The 25,975-nt window shown below is 40.4% G+C and overlaps 1 protein-coding gene across 2 annotated transcripts; it reads right to left on the bottom strand.

The window, feature by feature from the left end:
- LOC117930207 (syntaxin-22-like) lies at positions 1–25,015 on the bottom strand. 2 transcript variants are annotated; one of them, XM_034850723.1, is made up of 7 exons: positions 24,661–25,015; positions 24,468–24,561; positions 18,898–19,034; positions 18,716–18,794; positions 16,578–16,728; positions 16,373–16,473; positions 1–211 (listed from the first exon to the last, which is right to left on the bottom strand). In XM_034850723.1, exons 1-7 carry the CDS (start codon positions 24,837–24,839, stop codon positions 59–61), a joined length of 894 nt encoding a protein of 297 aa, XP_034706614.1. In that variant the 5' UTR covers positions 24,840–25,015; the 3' UTR covers positions 1–58. The 2 variants fall into 2 exon arrangements, with proteins under 2 accessions (XP_034706614.1, XP_034706615.1); XM_034850724.1 differs by having other exon boundaries at positions 123–397; positions 24,661–25,010.
- Between the last annotated feature and the right edge of the window lie 960 nt (positions 25,016–25,975).

The raw sequence follows: 25,975 nt of genomic DNA, 5'->3' as shown, positions 1-25,975 counted from the left end.
TGAAACCAAATAGAGTCATTTTTATTTATTCATCATACCAAATTGTAGAGCATCTAGTTTATTTTAGTTCAACCTTTCTTTCCTTCCACACTTTGCAAGATAAAGAACATAAATCTCCAATATAGAAGACAAAAAATTCCGAATTAAGGAAGGCAGAGACCACCACCATCCACACAAACCCAACATAAATGTACAAGTAGTAGTATTGTCCCTGTAAACAGAGAGGAACAGCAAAGAAAACCAGTTTCCACTTTAATAATATAAAGATTTATCAGACTAATAAAAAAAGGGAAAAGGGAACACACAAGACACAAAAATTCCCCAAACCACACTATATGATAAGCACAATAAGAAGAATGACCACCACCAACACGACAATTGCCAGCACCCACCAACACTGTTGAGAAACAGGTATAGATAATGTAGTCAGGGTGAAATCTTAGATTTTAACAAAATCATGAAAAAAAATAACTGGAACAGAACATTTAGATTCTGAAAGAAACTAGTAGAACACTCGCAAACATTTTTGCATCTTTTCCACCTAGAACTTATGATATACTTAAAGGCTTATACTATCATGACACCTTTCTGATGTAACCTTATGAAAATGCCTTTGGATACCCAAATTTGAATTTGGGATTTTAGTCCCTGTCTGACAACTCTTTTTAAAAACTATTTTCTCTTCTTTAGAACAAAAAAAAAGGAAAACACTTTTGACAATAAAAAAACTATTTTCTATTTTTTGTTCTCGAAAATAAAAAACATGGTGTTTTCAAAGAACATCATTTAGTTGTTTTCAATTGTTTTTACTTGTTTTCTAAAGACTATTTTAAAAAATAATTGTACAAACATGAAGAATGATTAAAAATAAAACACTAGCTATAGAAATTATTTTTAAAATATATTCAAAAACATTAAAAATAGGTTAAAAACAAATTAGGTCCAAAGAGACTTACTTTACAAAACATTATATAACTATTCTCACAAACTGTTTTTGAGAACTGTTTTCGAAAACGGTTACCAAACAAGCCCTTAGTTTTTTATTCCAAGTGAAAAATGAATATTCTTACAAGCAATAGTTTCTTAGGGCTGGATATGGCCCCCCAACAAATCTACCATTGTAGGAAGAAACAATTTAATCTCTTAGCATTTTTTTCATGGACTTGATTATGGACCAATGGAAAGGATAAATGGGTTCTTAATTAACTTGTAACAAATAAAAAACCATCACATGATATAGATTTTATACCAATAAGAAAATGCCATTTATCATATTGGTCAAAAAGATAAATGTTCTTCCAATTAATAAAAATCAAGGAATAACTATGAAAGTTAAAAGACTCCCCAAACATTATCTTCCTCACATCTATTTCAAATCACAATTCAAAAGACAAGTCAAAAGATAAGCCTCGGTGGAGAGCCAAAATCTTCTTCAAAGTCTTCAAACTTATTTTAAGGTCTTCAAAAGGAAATTAAACACATTAAAGACTTCTTCAAATGTTAAAACCCTCTTCAAAGGATATTAAAGACCTTCAATAAAGCTTCTTCAAATCTTTAAAGTAGCCAAATTTCTCCAAGACTTCTTTTAAGGTTTCAAAACTTCTTCAAAAGGTTAAAAAGCATCCTTAGATCTTCAGAGTAGATTAAAGGTTTCCTCAAAAAGTTGCAAAAACCTTATCCAAATCTTCAAGTGAAACTTCTAAGTGCCTTTTTATAAGAAAAATAGGCATAAATGTATTAATAAGATTAAGGGCACCTTCAAAAGCCTTTAATCTTCAAAGTTATTCAAAAAGCTTCAAAGTTTCTTTAAGCTTCAAATGGGGCTTCATATCCAAATACATTTGAAATATATTTGAAGAATCTTCAAGGCCTTCAAATCTTTAAAGCCTCTTTGAATTATCAAAATCTTCAAAGGTTCAAAATATGAAAATACTAGGGAAAAAAAAAAAAAACTCTTCTATCCAAGCAAAGGCTGCAAAAATTTAAATACATCCAAGATCAAATTGATTTAGTCCTCAAGCAAATGAAGGTTGCAAAGGCCCAAAAAGCTTCTCTTACCTGAGATCAAGCTGCTCAAGCTCCTGACCAGCATTGTTCAAGTCAAGTTTCAGGAGCTTAAGGAACCTTGTCTACAGTTGGACCTTAATAAAGCCCATCAAGGTTTGGAGCAGTTTGTCTTGCAGTAAAGAAGCTTTTGCAACCTTAACTAGGAAAATGCTAACAAGGGCTTCGACATAAATGATCTCAGATAGAAGAAGCTTGGTACCAATTTGAATCTTAAAGAACTTGACAACCAAGGTGTGGAGCAGTTTGTTTTGCATTCAAGAATTTTTTGCAACCTCAACGAGGACAATAGCAATAATGGCTTCAATAACTTGATCTTAGAAAAAAGAAGCTTCGCGAATATTTGAATTTTGAAGATCGTGACAACTCAAAAAAACTTTCAAGCCTTGAAAATCAAGAAGACATTGAAGATATTTGAAGCATTTTTTGAATCTTGAACATGTTGACAACTAACAAAAGCTTTCAAGCCTTGAAGATTTTCTAGACTTTGAAGAAGATCTTCAAGGCATTCAATATTTTCAAAGACTTCGAAGAAGATCTTTGAAGCATTCTTTGAATCTTGAAGATCTTGACAACTAAAAAAAGCTTTCAAGCTTTCAAGCCTTGATGATCTTGAAGATTTTGAAGAAGATCTTCAAGCCATTCAATATCTTTTAAGACCCAAAGATGCTCTAAGAACCTGAAGCCTTTCACCTAAAGAAGCTTGGAGACCTTTCTCTTGAAGAAATTTTGAAAACTTTCAAAGAAGCTTTTCTCTCTCTCCAACTTTGCATCTTTTGAATTGTGCTTTGAAGAATCAGAGTTTTCCCCTACTTATAAAGGTTAGAATTTGGGGTAGGAAGACAATAGCCCTTAATTTTTTTGAGGGGATAATTTAATATTATTTAAATAATTAATAATTTAATTTAATTATCTAAGTGTCTAAATTTATTTTTTATTTAATCAAAAAATAACTTATGTTCCTATCGTTTGGGCCCTATGTATACATGTCATTTTTTGTTCATAGAAATTCATACCATGTGACAACTTCTAATTGGTTAGAATTTGATTAACTATACACTTTATTTTTATTTTTTTTGTTGGTGCATATTAACTTGATTTGTTCTTTTTTTTATTTATTATTATTATTATTTTATTTTATTTTTATAGGCAAACAAGAGAATATATTAAAAGTGCCAAGAGAGCTAGCGCACGAGAGTCCACAAGACATATACAACGGGCACCAAGAGGTAAAGCAAAAAAGAGGGAAGACAAAAAACTATTCCCTCCCTCAATAGAAAACTGGCCAATCTATAAAATTCAATAAAAACAGAGAGCCTTTTTTTTTTTTTTGATAGGTAAATAGAAGAATAGATCCAATAAAGACAACGAGCCTTTATCTATCTACACCTTGAGCCACAAATAGAGATTCTTAAGGAAAGTGCTTTTGAGACTTTGATCAAGCATCTCCTCAATATTAACTTGATTTGTACATATGGAATATCATAAAAGTTAAATTTCAAACACTACATGAAGGAATTGTTTGATCAAAAAAATTTCTTAGCGTTGTGTACAAATTTTCTTGTTAGCAAGCAAAAGATGAAATTGAAGTTCTGTGCCTATATCAAGTATTCTAGTTTAACCTCTCCCTTTCAACTTTATTTAGTTTTTGGTTTTTCATCTTCAAACTTACAAAAGACACCTATATATCTTACCAGAATGAAAGATGCAATTATCTATGTGGACGTGGTTTGTGTACAGGAAACTAAAACCACGTCCACAGGTCATCATTGCGGCTGGCTACCTTGAGTTCTTTGCAGAGGATTTCCATTGCTAGGAAATGGTTGCTTTCTCGGAGGGGAGAGGAGGTTCGAAGGGGGGTAAGAGTTGGTTTGCGGTGGAATCAAAGACATTCGAAATCTCCATTGAAGAGATTCGAGGCAAACTGAGGGGGGTTATTCTGGAAAGGAGCAAAGGCTTCTCTTCTTGGATAAAATTTGGTGAAAAGAGCTTCAGTTCTCTGTTGGAAAGAGTGGAAGACTGGTGCAGAGGAGAGTCAAGCTCGAGGCGCCTTAAAGTTTGGGAAGAAGGAGGAAGAAAATATAGGCTGGAGTGTCGTTCAAATGATGCCAGTAGGCATCTGCTATGCTCGGTGAGGGACTTGGAGGCAAAGAGGTTTTGTCTAGTTTTCCCAGAAGGTAAGGGCTTAGTAGGAGGGTGGTTTATGCTGGCTCAGAAGCTAAGAGCCCTTGGAATTACTAATCAAGCCATGAGGAACGTTGATCTGGGTACCTCCACCTCTGTAAAGGATGATTATAGAGGCAAAGGAAAGGAGAAAGGGAAAGGAGTTCATCCAGAAGCCGTGAGAATGGAGACAGGGGAATTAAGGGAAGCTTTATGGGTGCATGTTGGTGAGCAAGACCTGATCAATCAGGAAGAGCAGCTTAGTCGCTGCCTGGTAGGATGCTTTGGTGATAGTGTTGAGGTCGTTCCGTCTTTGTCCTTATTGAAGGAGTGGGCATATGAAAGGTGGTCTCTCAAGGGAGGTTTAAAAATCTCCAGTTTGGGTGGAGCCCTAGTGATGTTCGAATTTGAAGATAAAGTGGAAGCGGACTGGGTGCTATTAAGGGGTAGTAGATGTCTTCAGATGAGAGAGTTTTTCTTGCAGAAATGGGGACCTGAAGTGGGGTATTGCAGAAATGGGAGCCACCCAAAGGAAGTGTGGGTGAAAGTAGTCGGACTACCACTTCACCTTTGGAGTAGAGAAGTGTTCAAGAGTATAGGAGAGAGGTGTGGGGGATTCATAGCTGTGGATGAGGAAACCGCCTTCTTCTGGGAGTTGCAGTGAGCTCGTATTTTGGTGAGAGCCCCTAGGAAGGTTAGACCAGGAACGTTGTAGGTGGTAGCCGAGAATTTTTGTTGGACGGTGAGTCTCTGGTGGGAAAATCCTCCATGGTTTTCGGAGGTAGTAGCAAGTTCAGCCTGGTTTAAAGAGGAGAGGCTAGAGGTCAGGGATGAGGGAGGGGGGGATTCACACGCCAGTGGTAGCGTGAGAGTGGTTCAAAATGTTCAAAGTGATTTGCAGGCTCGGGGGACAAGAGAACAGGTTGTGTGTGGTAGAAGGCAAAGTGAGGCGGCAGGTGCAATGGCGGCAGAGGGAAGGAGGCTAGTTGCAGTTGATTTGGGGCCTTCTAATAGTGGGTCTGGGCCCAGAAAAGAAAAGGGAAGGCTTTAAAAGGAAATGAAAACTTGGGCTTAAGTGAGGAAGGGTTTTGGGCCAAAGGCCCATTGCCCGTTAGTATTAAAAAGGCGGGAGGGAGGGCGCGGGAGAGGGGGGGGGAGGGGGGGCGCTTCTAAGCCCACTTCTGGCACGGGTTTTATGGAGAGGTCCTCCTCGGCTAGGGCTTCGTCTGTTCCCACGGAGGTTGTAGGGGGGATGGAATTGGAGCTCTTGGCTGTCCAAGTTGAAGCCGCCATCAAGTTGACGCCGCGTCAATGGAGAGTCACCGACGAGGCTCTGATGGAGGAGGCTTCTAGGATTACGCTGGTCCTATTTCTCCTTCTGATTTGGGGCATCGGGGATCCTCTTCTTCTTCTTCTTTTAGGGGCAACATCGAGGTTGTAGGGGTTTCGGAGGGGTTGGATTATGGAGCGCAAGGGGAGTTGGGTCGTTTTGAGCCTAGTGTGGAGAGGAACAGAGCCGCGTCGGCTTTCGGAGACTGGAGTGGACATTCTTGGGACTTGGGTGACGCTGAGAGACGGAATGGGTTAGCTCTTGTACCAGTTGGGGAGGACTTTACGAGTCTTTGTGAGAAAAAGAGTGCCTGCCACATAGAAGAAGGGGGAAGTGGGGAAGGGTGGAGTTCAAGCAGCCTTGCGAGGTTCAGTCGATGCTTGGGGATGCTGACAGAAGGCTTCGAAGAGGAAATCTTATATTTCTTAAGGAGAATGAAGGAGAGAATTGAGCAAAAGGGTAAGGAAGGGGTGACTAGGAAGACGAGTTTAAAATCTTCAAAATCCAGTAGGGAACTCAAGAAGTTGGAGTGGACTGTTAGCTACAAAAAGGCAAAAATGGGTTCTAGCGTGGGTATTTTCGGAGGGGCGTCAGGATCAGGGTGTAAATGAAGATAAGAATTCTGTCGTGGAATGTTAGAGGGGCTAATGATAGGGAAAAAAGGAGGATTATCACGTCAGTTATTAAATCCCAGAGAGTGGACGTGGTTTGTGTACAGGAAACTAAAATTAAATAAATGACTACGGGGCTTGTTTGAAGTTTGGGGGTGGGAAGAAATATAGAGTGGAGAGCAGTCAACTCTAGGGGTGCAGCTGGGGGTATTTTGGTGTTCTAGGACAATAGGCTGGTGGAGTTGGTGGGATGGGAAGAAGGGGTTTTCTCAATTTCATGCCAGTTCAAAAATTGTGTGGATGGTATTGTGTGGGTGTTCACTGGAGTGTATGGGCCGGTTTGCAGTAGAGATAGAGAGGAGTTCTGGGAGGAACTTAGGTCAATTAAAGGGTTATGGAGTGACCCTTGGTGTGTGGGAAGGGATTTCAATTTGGTAAGGTTTCCAGAGGAGCACAGCAGGGGAGGTGGGCTTACAACTTCAATGAGGAGATTCCCAGAAGTGTTAAGAGGATTTGGAGCTCAGGGATTATCCTTTGAGGGGGGGCCCGTTTACTTGGAGAGGAGGACTGAATAACCAGGTCTAGTCTAGGCTGGATAGGTTCTAATGACGGATAACTGGGATAATCTGTTCAATGGGGCTGTGCAGGGTATTCTCCCTAGACCTGTTTCGGATCACTTCCCGGTCCTCCTGGAAGGAGGAGGGCTGAAGAGGGGACCTTCCCCTTTCAAATTTGAGAACATGTGGTTGGAGGAGGAGGGTTTCAAAGACAAGATGAAGACGTGGTGGGGGAGTTTAAATTTTATAGGGTCATCCAGCTACATTTTAGATGCTAAATTGAGGGCCCTTAAAAATATTCTGAAGATCTGGAATAAAGAAGAGTTTGGGTTAGTTGAGGCTAAAAAGGGTGAAGCTCTCAAGCAGGTTGAGTATTGGGATGAAAAGGAGAAATATGCAACTTTAAATATGAAAGAATGTGAAGCAAGAAATGGAGCAAGGGAGTCCTACAAGTCTTGGGTGATGAAGGAAGAGATTTTTTGGAGGCAGAAGTCTAGGGAGTTGTGGTTGAAGGAGGGGTACAATAATACCAGATTTTTTCATAGGATGGTGAATGCTCATAGTAGAAGAAACTGGTTGTCCAAGTTGAAAGTTAATGGCTATTGGCATTCAGAGGAAAATAACTTAAGAAACAGTGTGGTGGGGGCATTTCAAGAGCTGTACCAAGAGGAAGAGGAGTGGCGCCCTAGTGTCGACAGGATCTCTTTTATGAGGTTAGACAACAGTGAGGCTGAGGGGTTGGAAAATCCTTTCTCGGAGGAAGAGGTGTTTGCAGCTCTTACGGACCTAGGCAAAGACAAAGCCTCGGGGCTGGATGGCTTTACAATGGCGTTTTGGCTTTTTGGGTGGGATGTGGTGAAGGTTGAAATTATGGCCTTTTTTAGAGAATTCCATGAAATGGGCAGATTTGTAAAATCTCTAAATGCAACTTTCTTGGTTTTAGTCCCTAAGAAAGGAGGTGCAAAAGATTTGAAATTTTTCAGACCGATTAGCCTTGTGGGAAGCCTTTACAAGTTGTTGGCCAAGGTGTTGGCAAATAGAATCAAGAAGGTAATGGGAAAAGTGATTTCGGAACCCTAAAATGCCTTTGTAGAGGGTAGACAAATTCTTGATGCAGTTTTGATTGCAAATGAGGTTGTGGATTCCAGATTGAAAAGCAATCAAGGGGGTGTGATGTGCAAGTTGGATATAGAGAAGGCCTACAATCATGTCGGCTGGAAGTTCTTGTTGGCTGTGCTAAAGCAAGTGGGATTTGGGGAGAGATGGATTAAGTGGATAGAGTGGTGTATTTCAACTGTAAGATACTCTGTTCTTATAAATGGCTCTCTTTCCGGATTTTTCCAAAGCTCAAGGGGTTTGAGACAAGGAGACCCTCTATCCCCTTATCCGTTCGTGATAGTTATGGAGGTGTTTAGTTGCTTAATGAGAAGGGCCATTAATGGGGGCTTTTTATCTGGATGGAGGGTTAGAGGTAGGGGTGGAGAAGGGATTCTGATATCTCATTTGCTTTTTGCGGATGACACCTTGGTGTTTTGTGAGGAGTCTCAGGATCAGTTGACGTATCTAAGCTGGCTTCTCATGTGGTTTGAGGCTTGCTCAGGGTTGAAAGTTAACTTGGAGAAGAGTGAGCTTATTCCGGTGGGGAAGGTGAATGTTATAGAGGATTTGGCTTTGAAGTTGGGTTGTAAGGTGGGTGGTCTGCCTTCCAGTTATTTGGGATTGCCTTTGGGGGCACCTTTCAAATCAGAGGTGGTATGGGATAGTGTTGAAGAGAGGTTTTGGAAAAGGTTGGCTATGTGGAAGAGACAATATATTTCCAAAGGGGGAAGACTCACCCTAATTCGGAGCACTCTTTCTAGTTTTCCGGTTTACTTCATGTCTCTTTTCCTTTTGCCCAGAAAAGTAAGGATGAGGTTGGAGAAGATTCAGAGGGACTTCCTGTGGGGGGGAGGTGCTCTTGATCAGAGGCCTCATCTTGTTAGGTGGAATTCGGTTTGTCTGGAAAGAAAGAAAGGTGGTTTGGGGGTGAGAAACTTAACGTTGATGAATAAAGCTCTCTTGGGCAAGTGGAATTGGCGTTTTGCCATTGAAAGTGAGGCTTTGTGGAAGCAAGTGATAAGTCACAAATATGGTGTAGAGGAGGGAGGTTGGTGTACTCGGCCGAAAGTGGGAGGCATGGTGTAGGGCTTTGGAAAGCTATTAGAAAGGAGTGGTTAGGTATGTATAACAATTTAGCCTTCCGCGTGGGTAATGGTCGGAGAGTGAGATTCTAAAAGGATAAGTGGTGTGGAGATGAGCCTCTCTACGAGTCCTTCCCTTCTCTTTTTGCCATTTCTCGGGCTAAAGATGCCTGGGTATCGGAAATGTGGAACCCAGATGGTGTAGGGGATGGTTGGACCCCTCTTTTCTCAAGGGCGCTTAATGACTGGGAAATTGAGATGATGGAACAGTTTATACTAAAAATCCAAGCCTTTAGGCTGCAAAGGGAGAACGAGGATAAGATGGTTTAGACAGCATCTAGAAGTGGTGTCTTCTCAGTCAAGTCGCTATACTCTACTCTGGAGCCTGGTAGTTCTATTATGTTCCCTTATGTTGGTATTTGGAGAGCGTATGTGCCTCCTAAGGTAACTTTCTTCGCTTGGGAAGCTTCCTGGGGCAAAATCTTAACTTTGGACCAACTCCAGAGGAGGGGTTATTCTTTGGCAAATAGGTGTTTTCTTTGTCTTGCTCAAGCAGAAACGGTGGACCACCTTTTACTTCATTGTGTTATGACGAGGGCATTATGGAATCTTCTTTTTTCTCTCTTTGGTGTGGAGTGGGTTCTATCTGGTACAGTTAAGGAAACTCTCCTTGGGTGGCATGGAGCGTTTGTGGGGAAAATCCGTAAAAAGGCATGACAAATGACCCCCTTATGTATATTTTGGTCGGTTTGGAAGGAAAGAAATTTGTTGGCCTTTGGGAATGAGGTGTTGTCACTCCAAAGGCTGAAACATTCTTTTGTATGTAATCTGTGGTCTTGGGTTAGGGTGTTTATAGTTTTGAGCCCTCGGTCTCTTGTTAGCTTTTTTAAGTGGCTAGGCTCTAGTTAAAGGTAGGGGTTTCATCCCGCTTCCTTGGTTTAGAGTCAGTGGGCTGCTTTTGTATACTCCCTGTATACCTAAAGGGCACTAGTTTGGTGTCTCCTCTTTCATTTTAATATACTTCTCTTTACTTATCAAAAAAAAAATACTTTATGGCCTATTTGATGGTGGAATGAGAACTATTATTTGCTTTCAGAAAGACAAACAAAAAATAACACAAAGAAACTTATTTCCTACTGTGGTTTCAAAAACTGTTTTGGAAAACATTTTAAAAAAATGAACATTTTCACTATCATCAATTTTGAAAATGATAATGTTCTTTTTCATTTCTGCGACCAAACAAACAATAATATTTGTGAGAGCATCAAAATTTAGACAGCCTAAAAAGGTCCCTTTTCCCAATTTCATCTACTGATCTATTTATGGTGTATCTATAATGAATGAAAAATGGAGGAGAGAGAAAGACCTAGAGAGAGAGGGGGTGAGAGAGACGGGAAAGCGAGAGAGGGACATGGCGGGATGGGGGAAGCAGTGGACCTCAACCCCTCTGGGGTTCAGAGAAGAAGCTTTGGGGTAGAATCGAAGACCTTTGAGGTCGAGGCAGAGAGAAAGAAAGGAAAGACGCAAATATACATAGTGGAAAGAAAGAGAGGGGTCGCCTCATGGATAAAAATGGGGCCGGCGAGCTTAGGGCCTCTTATGGAAGGACTGGTCTTTTGCATCAAGGACACGAGGATACGACATTGGGAGAAGATCTGGCAAGAGAACGGGAGAAACTTCTCTTTAACTCGCGGCGAAAACAAGGGGGGAAGTTTCATTCGCCTGGGGGTCACAGATCGAGAAAAAAAAAGATTTTGCATTTTCGTTCCCAAGGGCAAAGGAACAAAAGGGGGCTGGGTCCTTTTATTGGAGGCGTTGAGCGAGATGGAGCTTGACACAGCTAGACAGAAGAGACAGCATGATACGGAGGAGGTTTGGAGCCCCATGTTGGGAAGATCCTTTGCGGAGGTGGTGAAACAGAACCGCAGCAACGGAGAAGAGGTGGTGCGGGTGAAAGTGGACAAGAGGCCACCAGGCGTGAGTACGGAAAAGTTAGCTCATTGTCTTGTGGGAATTTGGGATCCAAGGCTTGAAAGGGGGGAAGATCTGAGAAGCTGGGGGACACAAATGTCAAAGCGGTGGGGCCTGAAAGGCAATTTAGGCCTAGCCAAGCTGGGAGACGGCAAGGCCTTACTGGAATTTGAGTCGAAAGTGGAAGCAGAGAAAGCCCTAATAGAGGGTGCAGTTTCGATCGGTGGATTAGGCATCCGTCTGGAGAATTGGAGCCAAAGGACGGGTTGCTTAATGGAAGAAGTGAAGGAGAGTGAGGCATGGGTTAGGATTTTTGGTCTACCCATCTCCTTATGGGATCGCGACGTCCTAGTCAAGATAGGAGAGGGGTGCGGGGGATTTCTGGACATCGATGTCAAAACCGAGAGGATGGAGGAGCTGCAATGGGCTAGGATTCGGGTGAGGATCAAAGAAGAGAGAACCCCAAATAGAGTGGACATTTGGTTCGAGAACATATGCTACTCTTTAACTTTGTGGTGGGAAATTAGGCCAAAGCTAAGAGTGATGCCGGCCGATGAAGAAGGAAAATCATTTGCAGTAGCCGGAGAGGAAGAAGGCAAGTTTCAGCCACGCGAGGGCAAGCGCGTGATGCAGGAAGAAGGGGGCACAAGGCTCGAGGTCCAGACGCAGCGGGCGGATGGGACGTGGAGGCTGACAGACGGGTCGGGGCAGCCCATGGATTGTAATTATGGGTTGGGTGGACCGGAAGTAGGGCTTAAGGGAATGGTAGGAATACAGGATGGGCCGTTAGTGTTGGGCTGTTTGGAGAAATCTCGTGGGCCCGAGGCAAATTCCCCTCCTCTTGTGGATTCCTTTGGGCCAAAGGAGATGGTGGACTTGGATCGGCCCAAAATTTGGAAGCCAAGGGAGGATGCTGGTGCGAGTGTTAAAGACAGCCCAGCGACGGTGGATAGCGTCCAACATGAAGTGGCCCTGAGTTGCGGCCCAAGACGACAGAGGATTCCTGTCTCTGATGATCCTATATTATGGGAGAAGGAGGATTTGCGAAAGCTAGGAGAGGCTGAGCAAAGCCAAATAGTGGGACCGATGGCTGATATCGCCCTGGCTGAGGAAGCGATGAGGTATGATAAGATTCCTTGCCTGATCTTTGAGACCCCCTCTCTTTCTTCTCATTTTTTTGGTCGGACTCCAATGGGGGAGTATTGCGACCATTCTGGGATTGAAATGGAGCGGAGTGAGGAAGTAAATCCGCTTCAGATGCTCATTGGCACGAAGTCTCCTTTGAGAAAGACTGTTGAATGCTGGGATTTGGTGGAGGTAAACATAAGTAGAAATGAAGAGGGGGGATCAAAGACGGCTCCAGATCAAATAGTGCCTGGAGCTTCTGAGGTAGAGGGGGAGCTTAGCTGGGAGAAAAGCGACCTGGCCAAATTCAGCAATTTTTTGGGATTTTCGACAGAGGGTCTGGAGAAGGATATCACAGAATTCTTGGTTAAGATTCGTAAGAGAAGGGAAAGAGTTCACAGCAAAACCTTGTTGGAGAAATCTAAATTCGAGAGAGAGCTGAAAAGATTAGAGTGCTCCATTAACTATGAAGGGGGGAAGAAGCAATGTGGTGAAGAGCAAGCAAAGGGGTGCCAGATTACGGAAGTTAAATGAAGCTACGAATACTCAGTTGGAATGTCCGTGGAGCTAATGACAGCTCTAAGAGAAGGGTTATCAGGGCAGTGATCAGAAGTCAGAGGGTGGACCTTTTTTGTCATCAGGAGACCAAAATTCATTCCTGGTCGGAAGGCTTGGTGAGAAGTTTGGGGTCGGGTAGGTGGTCAAATTGGGTGGCTTTGGATGCGGTGGGCTCTGCAGGAGGGATTTTGGTGTGCTGGGATAAAAGATCCCTGGAAGTGTTGGAGACGGAGGTGGGGAATTTCTCGGTATCCTGCAGGATTAGGAATGTGGAAAATGGGCTAGTATGGATTTTTACTGGGGTATACGGGCCTTTTTCCAGGGAAGATAGAATTTGCTTGTGGGAAGAGCTAGGGGCGATCAGAGGACTATGGGAGGACCCGTGGTGTTTAGGGGGGGATTTCAATGTGCTACTGTCTCCAAGGGAAAGAAATAGACAGGGAAGGCTAACTGGCGCTATGAGAATGTTTGCCCAGACAGTTGACGACTTAGAACTTATGGATCTTCCTATGCAAGGAGGTGTTTTCACTTGGAGTGGGGGGAGGAATAACCAATCCTGGGCTAGACTAGTTAGGTTTTTGGTTACGCATCAGTGGCTGGAGATGGTTAGTGGGATTGCCCAATGTAGGTTGCAGAGACCCACTTCTGACCATTTTCCTATTTTGCTGATGGGTGGGGGGTTGAGGAGGGGTCCCACCCCGTTTAGATTTGAGAACATGTGGCTGAGAGTGGAGGGCTTTAAAGGTCTTATACGGGGGTGGTGGCAGGAGATTGAGGTGAGGGGAAGGGCTAGTTTCAGGCTGGCCTCGAAGCTGAAGGTTTTAAAGCATAAAATTAAAGTTTGGAATAGGGAGGAGTTTGGTAGGCTGGAAATCAACAAAAACTCTGCCCTTCAGCAAGTGGAATATTGGGATGGTGTGGAGAGCGAGAGGAGTCTGACTATGGCTGAAACTGAACAGAAAAAGGAAGCTAAGGATGCCTTCCACAAATGGGTGCTGTTGGAAGAAGTCCATTGGAGGCAGAAATCAAGGGAGTTGTGGCTCAAGGAAGGGGATAGGAACACCGGCTACTTTCATCGGATGGCTAATGCCCACCGTAGGAATAATTCCTTGGATAGGATAAAGATTAATGGGGATTGGCTGACTGAGGAGCAAGAGGTAAGGGAGGGGATTGTGAACGCTTATCAGAATTTTTTATCAGAAGAGCCAGGGTGGAGAGCGGATATTGAGGGGCTGCATCTCAATCAACTAAATCCTCGGGAAGCTGAAGACTTGGAGAGGCCTTTTGCTGAGGAGGAGATCTACTGTGCACTGATGGAAATGAGGGGAGATAAAGCACCAGGCCCGGATGGATTTACAATGGCTTTTTGGCAAGAGAGCTGGGATTTGGTGAAGGAGGAAGTGGGGGATCTGTTTAAGGAATTCTTTGAACATGGGTCCTTTTCCAAATGTCTGAATTCTACCTTCTTGGTCCTTATCCCCAAGAAGGGAGGAGCTGAAGATCTGGGGGATTTTAGGCCCATTAGTCTGCTTGGGGGGTTGTATAAACTATTGGCCAAAGTCCTTGCGAATAGGCTAAAAAAGGTGCTGGATAGAGTCGTCTCAGTAGATCAAAATGCGTTTGTGAGTGGGAGACAGATCTTAGATGCGTCCCTGGTGGCTAATGAGGTGATTGATTATTGGCTCAAAAGGAAAGAGAAAGGGTTGATATGCAAGTTGGACATTGAAAAAGCCTATGACAGCATCAATTGGAAGTTTTTGATGAAAGTGCTTCGGAAGATGGGTTTTGGGGTCCGATGGATGGATTGGATGTGGTGGTGTATTTCCACTGCTAAATTTTCCATCTTAATCAATGGGGAGCCTGCCGGTTTCTTCTCAAACTCAAGGGGGCTGCGGCAAGGAGACCCTCTCTCTCCATATCTCTTCGTCTTGGGGATGGAGGTTCTTAGTACCCTTATTAGACGGGCTGGTGAGGGGGGATTTATTACCGGCTGTAGGCTTCGGGGAAGAGGGGGCGAGGAGCTGGCTGTTTCACACCTACTTTATGCGGACGACACAATCATCTTTTGCAAAGCTGAAAGAGAGCAAGTAACCAATCTAAGTTGGATATTGGCATGGTTTGAGGCGGCCTCGGGACTTAGAATTAATCTGGCTAAGAGTGCTCTCATTCCCGTGGGGCAAGTGGATGAGTTGGAGGAGTTGGCGGCTGAACTAGGATGCAGATTGGGGGCCTTACCCACTGTCTATTTGGGGCTGCCCCTTGGAGCACATCATAAAACAGTTTCTTCTTGGGACGGGGTGGAAGAAAGAATGAGGAGAAGACTAGCCAAGTGGAAAAGACAATACATTTCGAAGGGAGGTAGAATTACTCTTATCAAGAGTACTTTGGCCAGCATACCCACCTATTTTCTCTCCCTTATCCGCATCCCTAGGTCCGTTTCAAAAAGGATTGAGAAAATCCAAAGAGACTTTCTTTGGGGGGGAGGTAGCTTGGAGAGGAAAGCTCACCTAATAAAGTGGAAGGTGGTCTGTAGCCCCAAGGAGGAGGAAGGTTTAGGCATCCGAAAGATTAATTTTCTGAATAGAGCCTTGTTGGGAAAATGGGTGTGGAGATATGCTTATGAGAAAGAGAACCTGTGGAAAATGGTGATAGGGGTTAAGTATGGCCAAGAGGGATGCGGGTGGAGGACAAAGGAAGCTGGTGGGCCTCACGGAGTGGGATTGTGGAAGGAGATCATGAAGGAAGCTGATTGGTGTTGGGAGAGCATTGATTTTAAGGTAGGAAAGGGGACCAAAGTGCTATTCTGGACGGATAAATGGTGTGGTAATGAGGCGCTGTCCCAAACCTTCCCTCAGCTTTTTACCTTGGCAGGGAATAGGAATGCCAAAGTCAGTGAAGTGTGGGACTCGAGCATGGGTCAAGGAAGCTGGAATCTGAGATTGGTTAGAGACTTCAACGATTGGGAGTTGGACCAGATAGGTAATATGTTGACTCTGCTGAGGGATTTCAGAACTTCTACTGAGGATGATACAGTGAGATGGAAAGGGGAAGGCAATGGCGTTTATGGGGCTAAGGGGGCCTACAAATTGCTGGTGGGGTCCTCAGCCTGTGCCTTCCCGAACAGACGCATTTGGTTGGATAAGGTTCCAACAAAAGTGTCTTTTTTTGCTTGGGAAGCCTCGTGGGGGAAGATCCTCACCTTGGATAAGCTTCAGAGAAGGGGGTGGCAGCTCCCGAATCGATGTTTTTTGTGCGGCTGCGAAGAGGAAAATGCGGATCATATTCTAGTTCACTGTACAGTGGTTAAATCTCTTTGGGAGATTGCACTCGCTATTTTTGGAGTCCAGTGGGTGTTCCCAAATTCAGTTATAGATGTGCTTCTTAGTTGGAGGGGTTCTTTTGTGGGAAAAAAAAGAAAAAATACATGGAATTCCATTCCGTTGTGTATATTTTGGACGGTGTGGAAGGAAAGGAACCGATTAGCTTTTAGGGGAGGGTCTTTAGATATTCAAAAATTCAAGAATTTTTTTGTATGTAATTTGTGGAGGTGGGCTAGGGTGTACATTGGTGAGGATTCATATTCTCTTTTAGGCTTTTTAGAGTGGCTTGCGGTCACTTGAGGGTGGGTGAGGTTGTGGCAGCCTTTCTTCTTGGGCTTTTGAGTATACTACCTGTATACATGCGGCTTCTCAGCCTTCATTAATATATTCTGATGTTTATCTATCAAAAAAAAAATAAATAGAGCAAGTGAAGCAAGTCAAAAAATGTGTTAATATTTTATATTAATTGGATGCAAAGGTGTTCACTACTTACCCATGAAGATCTAGATTTCACACTTTTAGAAGCCTTAGAAAGCTGTGCCGTAGCTTGTGTTGTTGCGGCAGAGGAGGCCTCGATATTTGAGTGAATGTCATCTGTTATAATAAAACAAATTACCTTTAAGATAAAGCAAAAGCAGAAAGCTCCATAGTTGGAAAGAAAGAAAAATAATCCTTTTAGTGAGTATTATGAAACTTACCAATGACCACACCCTGCTCATGAACTAGAACAGCTAGGTCCCTAAATATCTCATTTGCCTGTCCAATTTGATCTTGTATCTCCTTAATTCCCTGTTCTCTCTCCTCAATTATGGCCTCATTGAATGCAATTTCATTTCCTAGAAATAGTACCTCTTGCCTGCAAGTATTTTGTTTAAAAAAGCTGATTGTGATAGGAGGTTTTTCCAAGTTGCCCAAAACAAATAATAATGAAGTGCCATAAAGTAGATTGGATCAATATATCGTAATGTATATATGCTGGCTTTAAAATGCTAGAAATACATTTTAAAATAAGATGCAGCAATGCTAAGTTCATATTGAGAAACTATGAACCTGTTTAGAAGCCATCCATACTCACTAACTTTAATGAACAGATATAGACATAAATTGAAACTTTAGAATCTTATAGCAATCTATTCAGAAAGGTCAAATTCATAGTGTTCTTGCTATAAGTGTCCAGTGTCAACTAGATCAACAAGCTATACTTCAAGAACATACCATTGAAGTTCACCATGAATCTTTGGGTACCTATGATGATGTTTGTTGATACTATCATTTCCCTCAGCTTTGATAATTACGAAGTTGCTTTCTGCCAAACAGTTTCAAGCCTTTTGGTCAAACAGTTTAAACCAGATTTAATTATCATCCTACAGTGCTTCCCTTTTCTTTTTTCTTTTAATAAACACCTCCATGGGTTCTTCATCTTGGACACCTTGCTATTTAAGAAGGTGATACGGAGCCCAAGCTATAAAAAGGTGTTTGGTCATATGCTTTTTTTTTTTTTGATAGATAAACCCACAGAAAATATATTAGAAAAATGGTGCTTAAGAGGCAACCCGAAGCATACAGGGAGTATAAATGAGTCACCAAAAGGCAAGAATAAAAAAGGCAAACACTCATCAGCCCTCAACAAGAACCCAACCAATCAACAAAGTTAATTAAAGAAAAGGGTCCTACATCTAAACAAGACTTAGCCCAAGATCAAAGATTACAAACAAACGAATTTTTCATTCTTTGAATCGACAAATCTTCATTATAAAAAACTATCATGTTTCTTTCCTTCCAAATCGTCCAAAATAAACAGAGAGGAGCTGCCAGCCAAGCCTTTCTATGCTTCTTGTCCACAAAGGAAGCAAGCCAACCTAAAAGAGTGTGTCTAGAGGCCTAGCCGTAAGCGGAAGGACCCAATTAACACCAAACAAAGTAAACACAAGATCCCACAAAACCCTCGCCTTGGAGCAGACCACATCTGAAAAAACTTCTCTATAATCTCCATACAAAGTTGACCTTGGTCAGGAGTATGGTTCTTATGAAGAATGGACTCCTACAATTTTGGGACCGCTACAATGTTAGAGACTTAGGATCATCTCTCCTCAAACCAAAGATTAACCAATATAATGGACTTAACCCATGAGCAATGTGGTTGATTAACCAAACTACAGGCATGGATATAAACCAACTAACAGTTAATAATAAACATTGACAAGTAGCTGGCTTCATGCTTCCCATCATCCTTTCCATTCTCAATGAAGCAACTAGGAATTGGAAGCAGAAGACAGAGGGAAAAGGTACCCAGTTGACCACGCTTCAAATGGCATAACAGAAGCTGAAGGACCTATACAGTTCCCCAAGTTTGAATTGATGCTTATTTATAAAGAAAATGCATACTTTCTATCCACTTAAATCTTCAGATTTGTCAGCATTGCAAATGATGAGCATGTTTATGGTTATTTTTACTAAATAATTCGAAGTGCATTGAACTTCTGCCGAATCCACCAAGTTCCTTTATTTGTGCATTTATTTATTTGGATTTGATAAGTTCCTGATAAGTTGGGCAATCCTATTAAATGGAAAGAGAAGTATCAAAATGAACACTCAAATTTTTTTATGACAATACCAAGCTCTGAAAACTCCACTCAAAGAATACAATGCAAATCATATTTTATATGAATTACTATCTTTAAAATTGATATCTTTTGAGACACCAGTAATTTATGATAAGCAAATTCCAATTACATCTTTAAGTTTAGATGAGATGCCACAGAGAGATGAAAAAGATACTGAAATCTCTATTAATAATAACAATTAAATCTGATTTGCCAGGGTAATCAAATAGTACCTCTTGCCTCTTCTGTCCTACTAGAAAAGGCTGGTTCTCCTGATCCATATTAAGTGCCAAGTACTCATCAGAGCTGGAGCTGTGTTTGGAAAACCAAAACATATTAACTATAAAACCAACTGATGACATTAAGAAAATAACTAATTACTGAAATACAAAAAGGAACATGTATCTATTTTTACGCTGGAGGTATGGATGACGGAGCAGAAGGCGAATAAGTGGACTCGCGCTCAGCAGCAAGCTGTTGAACTTTCTGGAATTCTTGCAAGGTAGTTTGAAAATCTCTTGCAAGCTTTGCATCCTCAACTTTCTTACTTGGCTGAAGAATAGATCAAAAATAATGTTGGACATTTCAATCAGGAGTTAGAACACACAAAGCCTTTTCATAAAAAAAAGCCAATCAAGGCATATTGATGTCATTTAGAAACATGTGTAGAGAATCGGTCAAGAATCTTTTTTCCTTAATTAGAGTTTTTGGTTATAATTGTATATTAGCTGGCTGATTTGATTTATTAGTCAGGATATTATAGGAAATTAGGTGTATTAGCTGTAGAGATACGTTAGTCCTCATAGTCTAGCTGGTAGTCTCAATTTCCCTTTTTTATTCTTAACAATACTGTGTATATATTCAGCCCTTATATAAAAATTTGGATTTCTTTTCCTAAGAAAACCACATGGTATCAGAGCCGAATATTTGGCCAGAGAGTGAGTGATATCGTCACCTTCCTGAAAGAGAGATGGCAGAGAAAGGATCTGAGGTAGGAGAGAAGCTGGCGGCCAGTTCAAATCCCTCTTCGACTGAAAACCCAGCGATTTAGATAACAGCCCTTAAACTGAACTGAGAAAATTTTCTCCGATGGGCACCATCAGTAAGATTCTTCATAAGTGGTAGAGGCAAGATGGGGTATTTGGATGACACACACAAGCCTGTTTTGCCCGAAGAAGCTGGGTATCAAGCCTGGTTTGTTGAAAACTCAATGGTGATGACTTGGTTGATCAATTCTATGGAGCCAGAAATCAGCCAAGGGTATATACTTTACAACACAGCAAAGGAGATTTGGGATGCAGCTAATCTAATGTACTCAAATCTGGGAAACGACTCTAAACTCTATGAGTTGAGTAAGAAGGCAAGGGCAATTCAGCAAGGAGACTTGCTGGTAATGACCTATTTCAATTCTTTAAATATTCTGTATCAAGAAATTGATTTGTACCAGGATATTGTGTGGAAAAACCCGGAGGATCATGCCACTTATCGAAAGTTGATTGAAAAGGAAAGAGTCTTTAAATTTCTTTCTGGTTTGCTATATGAATTTGATCAAGAAAGGGGCAGGATTTTGAGTAACTCGCCCATTCCATCTCTTCGGGAGGTCTTCAACTCGATAAAGAGAGAAGAGAGTCACATAGGCTTTATGATGAGTGGACTGAAATCAACAACAACTGAAACATCTGCATTATCAACAGCAAATCAGCCAACTGCGGTAAACAAAAATATTGGAGCAAATTCGGTCTATGTTGCAGGGAAAAATGAAGGGAAGAAGGATGACAAGGATAGTATATGGTGCGACCATTGCCAAAAACCACGACACACAAGAGATAGCTGCTGGAAAATTCATGGGAGACCAGCGAATTTACCCCAGAACTTTGGAAAAGGTCATGGCTAGAATAATGGTGGTGGAGGACGAGGCTGGAACCCAGCATTAGGTGGGGGCCGAGGCTTCCAAGCAGTAGCAGATTTTTCAAAACAGACCAAGCACAAGGAGATACTGGAGTTCCAAACCCTACCAAAGAGCAACTTGAGCAATTCTATAAGTTTATATTCTAAAATTCCCAAAATGTTACCTCTGCAAATTTGGCCCAAGTAATTTTAGTACAACCCTTTCTACTAAGTACTTGAAATCTGACTCCTGGATCTTATAGATTCAGGAGCAACCGATCATATGACTGGGAATTCAAGTATGTTTTGTTCTTATACTCCTTGTAATGGGACTCAAATGGTAAAAATTGTTGATGGTTCCTTAAATAAAGTAAAAGGAATGGGCATTGTTCAAATTTCTGAGAGCCTGAGTCTCAAATCTGTATTACATATGCCTACCTTGTCTTGCAATCTTGTTTCCATTAGCAAACTTACCAAAGACTTGAACTACATTGCTAATTTTCACCCAAACCATTGTGTTTTTCAGGATCTGTGTAAGGGGAAGAAGATTGGCAGTGCTAGGGAGGTTGATGGACTATGGATGTATCTTTCTTTGAAAATCAGCCTTACAACACCCAAAATTCTCTTCAGGGGGAGATTAGAGGAGAAGAGAATTTTTGGGAAGTATCCCAAGGAAAGGAGATGGGGGAAGAGATAGGAGAAATTGGAGGAGTTCTTGAGATAGGAGAAATTGGAGGAATTCTTGAAAATATTTCAGTTGAAGAAGAAAAAAAGGAAAAGAGCCAGAAGAAAAAATTGAGAAGGAGAAGGAGTGCATTACATATTCTAGGAGAAGAGGAAGAAATCCATATCCTCCTATAGAGGGTCAATATTCAACTCTGGCGACAGAGCCGAACACTCGGGTAAATCCAACTCCTCAACCCTTGTTTGATGATCTAGATTTACCTATTGCTCTCAAAAAATCTAGTCGATCCTGCACACAACATCCTATTGCTCAATTTGTTTCGTATGGTGCTTAAGGGGCTCATTTAGAGCATTTACCACTAATTTGTCTCGTGTTAGTATTCCTCGTGATATTCATGAAGCACTGCAGGTTCCAGAATGGCGGGAAGTAGTTAATGAAGAGATCAAAGCTCTCTTTAAAAATCATACTTGGGAAGTTACTAATCTTCCAATAAGAAAGAAACCAGTGGGGTGCAAGTGGGTGTTCACAGTCAAGTTCAAAGCAGATGGAAGCATAGAAAGACATAAAGCAAGACTGGTGGCTAAAGGTTACACCCAAAACATTTGGTATTGACTACCGGGAGACCTTTGCCCCAGTAGCAAAGATGAATACAGTGAGAGTTCTACTGTCTATTGCAGCAAAGATGGATTGGGCTCTACAACAACTTGATGTAAAAAAATGCCTTCTTACATGGTGACTTGGAAGAAGAGGTGTTCATGGAGTTGCCACCGGTTTTGAAAATCGATTGGGTAAAGGAAAAGTGTGTAGGCTGAAGAAATCTCTGTATGGCTTGAAGCAATTGCCAAGGGCTTGGTTCGAAAGTTTCACTCGATCGGTGAAAAACATGGGATATACTCAGGGGCAGACCAACCACACGATGTTTTACAAACATTCTCGTAATGGTAAAATAACTATTTTGATAGTTTATGTTGATGACATTATCCTCACAAGAAGTGATGAAGGAGAGATGCTAAGATTGAAGAAAGCTTTGGCACAGTCATTTGAAATCAAAGACTTAGGAAACTTGCGATATTTCTTAGGTATTGAGGTAGCTTGATCAAGAAAGGGAATTGCCCTGTCTCAAAGGAAGTATGTTCTAGATCTTCTTAAAGAGATAGGCATGTTAGGATGCAAACCTATTGACGCCCAAATAGATGCGAACATCAAGATGAGTACTCGTATAGGAGGTAAGGAGGTTGATAGAGAAGGATATCAAAGACTAGTGGGAAAGTTAATTTACCTCTCACACACTCGTCCAAATATTGCCTTTGCTATCAGTTTAGTAAGCCAATTTATGCACAATCCCAAAGAAGATCATCTACAAGCAGTATTTAGAATCTTGAGATATCTCAAAGGGTCTCCTGGAAGAGGACTCTTATTCTCTAAACAAGACAAGAGTTTAGATGTGGAAGCTTTTATTGATGCTAATTAGGCAAGTTCTATAGATGATAGAAGGTCTACCTCAGGTTATTGTACATTCCTAGGGGGAAATCTAATAATGTGGAGAAGAAGCAAGCAGTTGTTGCGAGGTCTAGTGCGGAAGCTAAATTTAGAGCATTGGCTCTTGGAATCTATGAGCTTATTTGGATAGTCATTGATGAGTGAATTGAGAATGCCCCTAATGATACCAATGAAGCTCTATTGTGATAATAAAGCTGCCATTAGTATTGCACATAACCTAGTTCAGCATGATAGAACCAAGCATGTGGAGATTGATCGACATTTCATCAAAGAGAAGATAGAAGTTGGGCTTATAAACTTGTCTCATGTTTCTTCAAGTAATCAGGTAGCAGATATATTAACAAAAGGGCTTGCTGGACATCAATTCAAGGAGTTCATAAGCAAGCTAGGAATGATATATATCTACCATCCAGGTTGAGGGGGAGTGTAGAGAATCGGTCAAGAATCTTTTTTCCTTAATTAGAGTTCTTGGTTATAATTGTATATTAGCTGATTTGATTTATTAGTCAGGATATTATAGGAAATTAGGTGTATTAGCTGTAGAGATGCGTTAGTCATCATAGTCTAGCTGGTAGTCTCAATTTCCCTTTTTTATTCTTAACAATACTGTGTATATATTCAGCCCTGTATACCAATTTTTATATATGAAAATTTGGAAATCTTTTCCTAAGAAAACCACAGTATGTTCTAACATACCCAAAAAGGAAAAAAAAAAAAGTTTAAGCACCAGCAAACTAACTCAACCAAGCTGGGTTTCAAGTTGACCCACAATAAGCAAGCAACCAGATGAACCTAAATTCCTTATAATCAGTACCAACTAAAAATAAGTCAACAAAAGTATGAACTCATTTTCTGTTTCCTGCAAAATACAGTGAGTTTATCTAAAAAACATACATGTCTTAAACTTAAGTATCCGTTTGGCTACACTTCCTGTTTTTTGTTTTTAAAATTAGAAAATAGAGGCTTATATTAAAAAAGTAATGTTTTCAAAACTATTTAAAAAAATTGAGGTATCAAAAAATTTTTATTAACACAAATTTTAAATTCTCTTAAAGTGATTTTTAAAGATACAAGGTAAATCTATATTTTTTGTACAAAATGTTCTACTTTTATATAGAAATTTCTGATTTTAAAAACAAAAAATGAAGTGTAACCAAACGGATACTCAATAAATCTTTTTCTAATGCTTCCCCAAATTTATTTCTCTTCTCTCCCCTATATAAAGAATGAAGCATTTGAAAATACATAAATTTTTCAAACAACTATCATCATATTTGATTCTCTTTGCATTTTCCCAAGTAAACCAAACAAGAGATCTTGAGTTCTTTCCATAGAACTCTCCATGATCCAGACAGTCATAGAGAATGAAGAATTTGAACATGCACATATTTTTAACAGTTTTCATTGTATTTTATTTCGCTTAGTACTCTCCATAGTAAATCAAACAATAAATAGAGTTTGAGATTTTGCACTATTTTTTGTTCCCCCTTTTCTTAGTTTTCCGAATATTTTACGAGAGAAATTTAATTAATTCATCCTTTTAATTGCAACCCAATTTTTTAGTAAGCTATCTAAGGATTTCCATTTTAACCTTGTATGGTATCCAAGTGCAGGCAATCTATAAACAGTAATGATCTTACTGTTTAGGGTTGGCAAGAAAACCTGCTCCACCAGCCCACATTACAAAACACCATAAGATCAAAACAAATCAGTCCAGCTAGGGATTCAGGACCATCGTAAAACCAATAAGAGGGCATCAATCCTCAAAGTTGAGGATGAGAGCAGCAGCAACAGCCACCAGAAGCTGGAGTATTTTTCTTTCTTTTTTTAATCATTAAAAAAAAAAAAAAAAAAAGAGGGAAGGACTAAGGTGTAAAGTAAAAAGGAGAAAGGGAAAAAGAAGAGGAAGATACATTGACATTGGCAGCCTGATCGGATTCGCTGAGGGATTTGAGCTTAGCGGAGGTCTCCTTTACCAATTGCAGTATCCTTTGCCTCGAACTATGCCTGCGAAAGAAACAACCAATTAGGCTGCTATTCTCAAAAAGTAATAAAAGAAAAAAAAACGAAAAAAAAAGGAAGAAAGATGAAGAAGGGAGAGCAGACAGCTTCTGACGGTGATCAGGAGTGTCCTTGGAGGTTCCGATGGCATCGACGAGTCGACGAAATCCGGCGACGGCAGTGTTGATCTGAAAAATGCCGGCGGCGACGGCCTGGGAGGGGGAAGTTCGAGAGAGGGAGGAAGATGAAGGCTTTGCTCCATTTTGAAGATCTTGGAAGCTCATTTTGCCGGCGGTCTTCCCAATCCCACTGCACCGACCGATCAATGATCCATCCAATAACTATAAAAAACAGCAGATTCGGGAAGAGAAGTGGAAGTGGGGTAGCAGTGGAGGTGTTAGTCCAATCAATTCTCAATTAATGTGAAAAAGTATGCGTCTCTCCCCCGCTAAAAATCTAAGCATTACGAATTAATCAACGGTATTTGATATTTGATGTTGCTGTTGCCTGCTGGGAGTGGGGACCACCTTGTTATCTTTCCTCTTCTCTTTGTCTCCGTTTTGCCTTTTCCATGGGACATTATCTACCTGTCCCAATATATATATTTTTAAGATTATTTTATTAAAAGCATGAAATAATCCTAATTTTATAAATATAACCTTTCATATATTCTAGGATTATTTGATTAAAAACATCCTGAAAACCCAAATTTAAAAATTTAATCCTTTTATCATTATTATTATTATTGTAAAAATAATCATTTTTTGAAAAATATATAATATAAATATTTAAAATAATTAAAGGTATTTAAGTAAAAAAAAAAATGGATCACTCTTCAAACAAAAATATGAGGGGATAAATTCACGGATATAAGAACCAATTATTTTTATATTTTAACCGATCTATTTTTTGATAAAAACATTTTTCATTTTTTTCTTATAAAAATAATCTTTCTTTTCTATAAAAAAAAAGGTCTTAAATAAAAATAATATAAATATTAAAGGACGTTTGGTCCAAATTTAAATATGGGAAATGTTACTCTCATAAAATTAAGATTATTTTATTCAAATATGGTTATTTTTATTTTTGCAAAAAGCCTTCACACCTTTCAAATTATTTAAGATAATTATGTAAATATGTACTATTTACAAAATATAAATAAAAAGAGAATTCAAGAAAATCATTTTGATTTCATAGAATGTTCATTTAAGATAAAATAATTCACATTTCAGGCATCAAAATAGTTTTTATCTCAAATGAACCTCTATATGTTTTGGTCTTGAAGTAATACTTTTTGTTTATTAAATAATGTACCCTCCTCACTAAGTTGAACTGGTATGGATGACAACTCGTATATATTTAAGAGTATTTTCGGGTAAGATTAGGTAAACACTATTTATTATCATATATATTTAAGAGT

This window comes from Vitis riparia, chromosome 14 (assembly GCF_004353265.1).
Source record: "Vitis riparia cultivar Riparia Gloire de Montpellier isolate 1030 chromosome 14, EGFV_Vit.rip_1.0, whole genome shotgun sequence".
In the NCBI taxonomy this organism is placed as follows: Eukaryota; Viridiplantae; Streptophyta; class Magnoliopsida; order Vitales; family Vitaceae; genus Vitis; species Vitis riparia.
Note: the sequence above shows the minus strand (reverse complement) of the source record. Positions and strands in the feature narration are given on the sequence as shown.

What these genes read in the sequence shown, in the direction of transcription:
- LOC117930207 (XM_034850723.1), bottom strand. Translation starts at nt 24,839, where the DNA reads ATGAGCTTCCAAGATCTTCAAAATGGAGCAAAGCCTTCATCTTCCTCC. An exon ending in CCTGATCACCGTCAGAAGCT is followed by an intron (nt 24,562 to 24,660) that starts GTCTGCTCTCCC and finishes TTTCTTTCGCAG; the next exon opens with GCATAGTTCGAGGCAAAGGA. An exon ending in TGAAATCTAGATCTTCATGG is followed by an intron (nt 212 to 16,372) that starts GTAAGTAGTGAA and finishes CTCTGTTTACAG; the next exon opens with GGACAATACTACTACTTGTA.